General features: G+C 32.9%; 1 protein-coding gene across 1 annotated transcript; it reads right to left on the reverse strand.

Annotated features, from left to right (window-relative positions):
* Positions 1-325: 325 nt before the first annotated feature.
* On the reverse strand, positions 326-7,126 carry LOC123539086 (protocadherin-15-like). The gene is made up of 5 exons (XM_045323565.2): positions 6,928-7,126; positions 4,240-4,495; positions 3,100-3,221; positions 2,522-2,587; positions 326-2,215 (listed from the first exon to the last, which is right to left on the reverse strand). The coding sequence occupies exons 1-5, from the start codon at positions 6,983-6,985 to the stop codon at positions 1,971-1,973; spliced, it is 747 nt and encodes a 248-aa protein (XP_045179500.2). The 5' UTR covers positions 6,986-7,126; the 3' UTR covers positions 326-1,970.
* Between the last annotated feature and the right edge of the window lie 340 nt (positions 7,127-7,466).

Genomic DNA, 7,466 nt, shown 5'->3' on the forward strand with positions numbered 1-7,466 from the left:
AGTATTAAATTTGAATAAATGCATTATGTAATGATATATCGGGACATACTTAGTCCTATTCTACATATTTTACCACACCTGGACCTAATATTTGTGTATTTGATATATATTTTAAGTATCAATTGCTGAAGATATAGTAAACAATTTTGTAAAGAAACATGAATCATCCTGTTGCAAGAATTTTACCAGCACAACTATCTTAAAGAATACAGGAAAGAGAAAAAGCAACAGCTCATGGTAGATCATTATATCTCATCCGTAAATGTACCAGAACAAGGCTATGGAAAGAAGTACAAAATGGTCAAAAACTAACACAAAATAACAATTTGTCTTGTATTGCTTTATTTTGTAGATAGACCAAACCAAGTTGTTACAAGTTTAGAAACTTTATACATACTGAATTGACGATTTATGGTGAATTTTAGTTTTTACACTTATCAAATTTACGTGTATCAACAATAACTTTTCATTATGACATCAAAGTACTGAATATATTTCAACTACATTCCATTTCTTGTAAATGAAAACTTTACTTTCCACAAAAAGGTTTTTATCAATAATTATAATCTATTTCTTACATTAGTTATTAAATAAAGGTCTTTACGGCAATACAAAATATTCATATTAATACAAGAAAAGACGCAAACATCGATACGGTTATGTCTCATTATTGACATCATTTCTTTAATGCTACAATACTACACACAAACACATCACATGTGGTACTATAGGGAGTAGACATACACGACTGGACACTTACTCATTTCTGATTCAATTTGATAACATTCTTGGTAATGTCAAGACGACTTTTTTCTTTCAGACCTTCAGGCTTTATGTTGTTAATAGACTCCAATCTAAATCAAATATTCCAATAATCATCATAGTTAAGTTTATAAATTTTCAGGTAATTAACTCAGTATTATTTTGTCCAGAGCCGTTCAGTCGTCTCACCTATAATACTGAAATACCTTTAAAGGCCAAAGTGGAAATATTAGAGTACTGTATAAGAATTCTGACAGAAGTTGAGAAAACATTTCTCGACTTGATTTGCCAAACCAATTAATGTAAATTAAAATTTTAGATCAGTTGATGACATTTATATAATGAATAAATTCTGTACGTAACACTGACACAATTGTTTCTTTTAAAATGGGATACCCCTAAAACTTGATTAAACACTTATCATCTTTGAAAATAATAAAATGATACATTTTTTTATTTTCATTTCCAGCATTTTAAAAATGAAAACTTCCATATTTAGTCATTCATATAAAACGTTTTGAAATGATGTTAGAAACTTCAAACTAGTGGTAAACAAGTATAAAACTCAACAAAAAAAATATGTATATCATTTTCTCTAGGCTGCCCGAAGTAAAAGGACTATATGAGACAGAATTCTAACTCCAACATTGAAGCATTAAGGTCGAGTCCTGTTGGACTGTAATTTTGCTCACTTCGTTCATAAATGAAATTGGAGCCGAAGTAAACCTACCTACATTTTTCCACAATATATCATCGAAAGAGTAAAAACAAAATAGATATTTTTACCACATGTAACTTAGTACTTATAAAGATGTCTAAAGCTGCTCCCCTCTGTTTCAGAGGTAGATTTACCTTAAACAGCAAGAAATCACTTACTGGTATCAAAAGAAAATGTTTCACTTCTGTAAATAGTAGATAAATCAATAATGTCATGAAATAAAGTAAAAACTTACAAGAAAAAAAGTAATGCAAGGAAAAAAGGGTCCTGTTGGGACTGGAACAAAACCCCCTGAAACATTTAAGTTAATGTAAGATTATTGTAGGAATTGAATACCCTGCAACAGGAGGTACATTATTACATGGGTCATACCTTAGGATATTTCCTTTCATTGAACTCATTAACGTTAACTGCGTTGAGGGTTACTCTTGGCGATATAATTAAAGTGTATAATATGAAGAAATTAGTTTAAGTTAAATGTTTAAAATAGTTATTGTAACGACATAGCCATAGCCATAAGAATGGTCATGATACTGATAGTCTTTTCCGTCGCGCTGCTGCAATCACCTACGGTTACAATAACAGTTGTATTCGCAGTATTTGGAGTCGGAGGATCCTCATCTACGGCTTGAACAACAAGCGTGTAGTTTGCTGTAGTTGTTTGGTTCAGAGTAACTCCTGTATTGACCTGAAGTTCGGCAGCAAAAAATTTGAAGTCGTTGCTTGTGTCTCCAGCTGTAATATTAACAATATGCTCATTTATTTTATTAATAATAATCAGAGTACCTTGTCCTGGAACAAGACCACAACAACGCATAAACAGAATTGCATAATGGATCGAACTATTGGTACATTTACCATCAATTAACTTTAACAGATGTCTTTAAAAGCTATCCTCACGACAAAGGAAACATTTGGTGATACATATATATAGCAGAATGATCACAAAATATCAGAGAGACTGAGTTTTTTTTGTGAAAGAGCATAGACAAGTTTGCACAAGTGCTACATGAAGCATGTATAAAACTGTTTCATATTTACAAGATATGCTGTAAGTAATGTTATCTCCATCCTGATCAGTTGCCGTTAGCGTCGTCACGGACTGACCTGAAATGACATGACAACAGTAACAATAAAGGATACGAGTATTTGCATACATTATTTTACTATTTTTATCAACCCTTTACAACATAATTACAGACGTGTCGGCACATGTATGCATTTAAATTAGATATATCATATATGAGTGAAGATTATTTTTATACTCTGACATTAGTTAGTATATACGACCAGTGGTTATATATAGTGCGTTTCATTCGACCTGGCGGGGCGGGGCTTCGCGGCGGTCCATTGCATTATTTGCTACCTCAGAGATTTACTCCGCCCCACCAGGTCAAATAAATTGCTATAATAATAAATACCATCCCTTCACCACGAAATTACAGCGTTTCGGCATTTGTGTGCATCAACAGAAGATATATCATATAAAAATAAAGATAAACATTTCAGTCCTCCTTATATGTCAATGTGTTCGGGGCATATCTTTGACACATAGGAGAGAACGTACGAGTATGTAAAAATTGATATATTTACAGATGTAATATTCATTAAAATCAAACCTGCTGTAGAAGCATCAGCAACGCAGGCTGTGTAGGATGAAGCACTGAATGTTGGGGCAACGTTGTCTGTGACGGTAATTAAAACAGTTGCAGTTCCATTATTTGAGGCACTATCAACTGCTCTAGAAAGGTAAATAGATTAAACAGAAAAGGACAATGATGGCCCTGTATCACTCACCGGAGTTATTCTACTTGCATGAACAGATTTGGTAAACGGTTATGCAAAGAAATTGTCTGTTTAATCTGACTTAAGAAGTGAAGTGTTTCCTGACAAGATTTTTTTCTCTACTAAATAAATAAGGGCAAGTAATGTTTATGTGTATAAAGGAGGTGTTGGAGGTGGGGTAAGAAGTTGGGAGAATGATGTGGTATGACAAAAGCTAACAAGAAGATTTTTTCCACTACATATCAAACAAGATTTTTTCGCTATATATATAACGAGCCACTACTTACATATAGAGAAGTGACCATACACCCCAACGTTTCAAAACTTTGGTCATGCTCTACGACAAATCAAAATAATTTGAACATTCTTTGTAGGCCAATTTGTGTGAAATTCTTTTAAAATCGAGCCAGCCTAGAAGAAATTTAAACTTCTACTTTATAAATATAGAATACAGTGACCACGCCCTCTGACGAATCAAAGTTTGAATAATCTTGGTAGAAGGTTATATTAGGACCATTTGTGTGAAATTATTTCTGAATCGAACCAGCGGTTTAGGAGGAAATGTCCTTTGCAATTTTCTATTTTAGCTCTACTTTGGCCTCTTTGTACAACCTAGTGGAATCGCTTGAACAATTTAAGAAGAGGATCACCCAAGAAATATTTAGCCAAGTTTCATCAAAACTCATTTAGTGGCTTTTGAGGATATGTAGTTAAAAGAAATTTTGACGACGGACACAGCGTGATCAAAATTACTCACAATTTTGAGCACTTCATGCACTGGTGAGCTAATTGTTGATAATAACATCATTTAATATAACACAAAGAACCAAGTCATATTTATCGGGTTACTGGTCAGGCGGAAATCCATTCACAAATCTTGATTTTTCTAGTCGGTCGTTAATATCGGAATACCTTTGCATGCATTAACTGATTTGACTTATACCTACTGACCGTGGAAAATTCATGAAACTTACTCGATTTCTAATGTGAAGTTTGTTGTTGTTTCAAAATCGAGTGCAGTATCTAGGGTGAGGAGACCAGAAGTAGAGTTAACCGAGAAAGTAGAACTGGAAGTCAGTAGGGTGTAAGACGCTATGGTATCGGGACTAGTTGGGGTGGCTGAAAATGTAGTTGATGTTGCACCCGTAGCTTGGCCCTCAGGAATTGTAATTGTTCCTGTTCCATTTGCGCCTGTGATACTTGGGACGGTCCATCCAACTATCTGTGCATCTGTCCAAATATTAAAAAAGTAATCCAGAACATTTAGTTTATATAAGTAGCTTGTTTTATGCAGCTTATGATGAACATTTTGAAGTCACAAGTCCGCCTGGCGAAAGTGTACTTATTTATCAAGTCAAGAGGCTGAATCACAAATTTCATGATAATTGAATGCTAATAGTTAAGGTCATTGGAATGAAATCATCAATGGAAATATATAACATTATACTTTGTATCTCAAGTTCGGATGATAACTTTTATTAATTAAAATTTTATTGATTTTTATATACGTATAGTATCAGTGTATGTTGAGCTGCAGCAATTTAGTAGTAGAACTCAATAATTGGATCGTGTACATACAATCATTCATATTATTAGCCTTTTACATTTAAACTCACTGGTCACATTTTTATATCAATTTTGTTGTTTTTTTTTTGCCTAAAGACCTTAGTCAAAATAAAAGATTACATCATAATCTTTACACCGTGACATGTTTCAGCTATTCATAATTAATCACTTTTCTGTTAAAAAAAAATTTCATCCCCAAAGATCTCGAGAGAAGATAAAGCTTCTCATGTTCTAATTAGTTAGAAGGGCTAAAATATCTCTGCTGATTTGTGAGATATGTTGTATCCTCAAAGATCACGCGTATTGGATAGCAAACTATTACGAACTTAAGATTAATATTACCCTTGGGGCCGATATGCGACTAAAGGCGCTATATTTTACCCCAGTAGCATCTATATTCCTTTAAACGCGCGTTATCAGGACTCCCCAGCACGGCAATTGACGAGTATAGTCGCGGAACCGAGATCCTTCTGACTGCGTGATGTACTTGTTAATTTTTGATAATCCTAACAAAAGCAAAATTAATTTGCATACCGGCTATTATTTCGTAGCTGTTCTAATTATTAATTATGTTAGTAATTAGTTCCCTTGTTTAAGTATATGTATGCAATTACGCGGTCATGTAAAGGAAATAGAAAAGATGAAATGAGCTGTGTTTCACTCATACAGTATTTGACTATTTTAAAGCTTTTTATCAGATCCCATCTTTATTTCCTTTTTGGCATTTTTACAAATGTAGTCATTCATATATTTTCAATATCAACAATGTCATCTGCAAGTGATTTTTTTTTTGAAAATGCAACAAATAATAATTACTATTCTAATTCTGACATATCAGTTTCGTGAAAATGTTAAGTCAAGTACATAACAAACTATACAAATGAATTAAATGTTTCATAATATACAAAAAAAAAAATGTGTGAATATACGCAAATGCCGTGTTTGTAAATTTAATGTTTCTTCTAAAATTGATGCAAATATCACAACCTTTCTGTACTTTACAAAAGCACTCAGCGCGTATCACAGAACGTTCGTGTACATGTTTAAAAATAATTTATACATTAACATAAATTGCAAGTAATGTTGATATAAAATTTTCTGTGTTAATAATGTATTTCTATTTATTGCAATTAAATCAAAGTCTAAATGTGAAAAAAAGTAAGAAAATCAGAAATGTTCAAATATTTATTAAACGAATAAGATGTGTTAAAATTGTGAATATTTCGAAGTATTTGGATGTAAGTTACGGACGAAATTGGATAATAAGATATTTGTTCCAAGTTTTTTTTTGTACTTTTGGCATGCGTAAATGTTGAGTTCTACTCAACCCGGGGCTAGAGGGCGTGGACGGTATCATGAATTTTCACTACCGTCCTTGAACAGGCTTAATGAAACCGAGTCTGTAACATTTTCGTTTTTGTCGTGTTGAGCGACCTGTGAAGTTTCCACTTTTTCTATTTTAGTGAGTTTATTATAATTTAATCCCAAGTTATAAATGTTTCCTGCATTATTTCAATTGACTTCATGCGAGTGTGATTATTAAAAGATCAGATGAACTTGCTCGACCTCAGATGGTAATTCTTTTCTCGCTGCAGCAGTAGGTATAAATGAAATTAATTCAGTTATTTTCCGAATTTTAACGGTGTTCAGCTATGGATTGCCAAACGCACCTGTCGTTGTATAACAAGTAAGAAACATTGAATTAAATGTAAATTAAATTTGTTTACTCTATAGTTTCGTAACGGGAAATTTAATGCAAACATTTGTGAGTTACACGGCTTACATATTCATATCTATTATTACCAGTTTTTTTCATTTTTTTCTCGATTCATGTAAAACAATATTTCGCTTTCAGATGAAACGTTTCCACAAAACATTCTAGGTTGCTTTCTTATTTTATAAATATTAATCCTAACATATGCTCAGCTTTTTTATCTGGAAAGAAGATATTTTAGGTTCATTTTAAATGTTTTATAATGTACCACAGAGAAAACATGTATAGTTGTTTAATTTAAGTTACAAAAATAGTTATGTTAAAGCAAAATTAATGCATCTTGTAATAATTTATAGACCATGTAATTTGAAACATCACTTACCTGTAGTATACAATGTAGCACCACACACAATTACAACAATCCAAGTTTGTGGGAGCATCTTTCCTACTAAGATTTTATCATCTGGAGAATGTCTGTCTGACGTTAGTTACAACCAGCGGCTCTGGGCTTTCGCAGTGTGCTATATGTTCTTATATAGTAGCAGTCCCCGGCCGTTTCCATGGCCTGATTTAAAACAGATCAAAATATTTATTGAAACACTACTGTTACTAGGCACATTACATTTTAGAGGAACAAGTCAAAACAAAGATTATATACGAAATATGTATGCCTTATCCAGTTGCCACCGGTAGAAAGAGCACTCCTCCGTTACCAATCAAAATCAACGTTTCAAAACGATAGGTTCTACCGCGCATGTGCAGCGTGGTGACCTAGCGCCTGCGCAATACATTCCGTGAATATTTTTCGGTGTTCTTTTAGACTTTAAATTAAAATATTAAAAATTAAGTTACAGTCAGTAATCAACATTGTCCTTTTCATAAGTCAACTTGCGCATCCTGCGGGGTAAATATAAGATATAT

This window comes from Mercenaria mercenaria, chromosome 18 (genome assembly GCF_021730395.1).
Source record: "Mercenaria mercenaria strain notata chromosome 18, MADL_Memer_1, whole genome shotgun sequence".
NCBI classification, from domain to species: domain Eukaryota; kingdom Metazoa; phylum Mollusca; class Bivalvia; order Venerida; family Veneridae; genus Mercenaria; species Mercenaria mercenaria.

Coding starts and splice junctions, on each gene's coding strand:
- LOC123539086 (XM_045323565.2), bottom strand. CDS start 6,985: ATGCTCCCACAAACTTGGATTGTTGTAATTGTGTGTGGTGCTACATTG. Junction 4,496..6,927: donor TGCTACATTGTATACTACAG/GTAAGTGATGTT, acceptor ATATTTGGACAG/ATGCACAGATAGTTGGATGG. Junction 3,222..4,239: donor AACTTCACATTAGAAATCGA/GTAAGTTTCATG, acceptor TTACCTTTCTAG/AGCAGTTGATAGTGCCTCAA.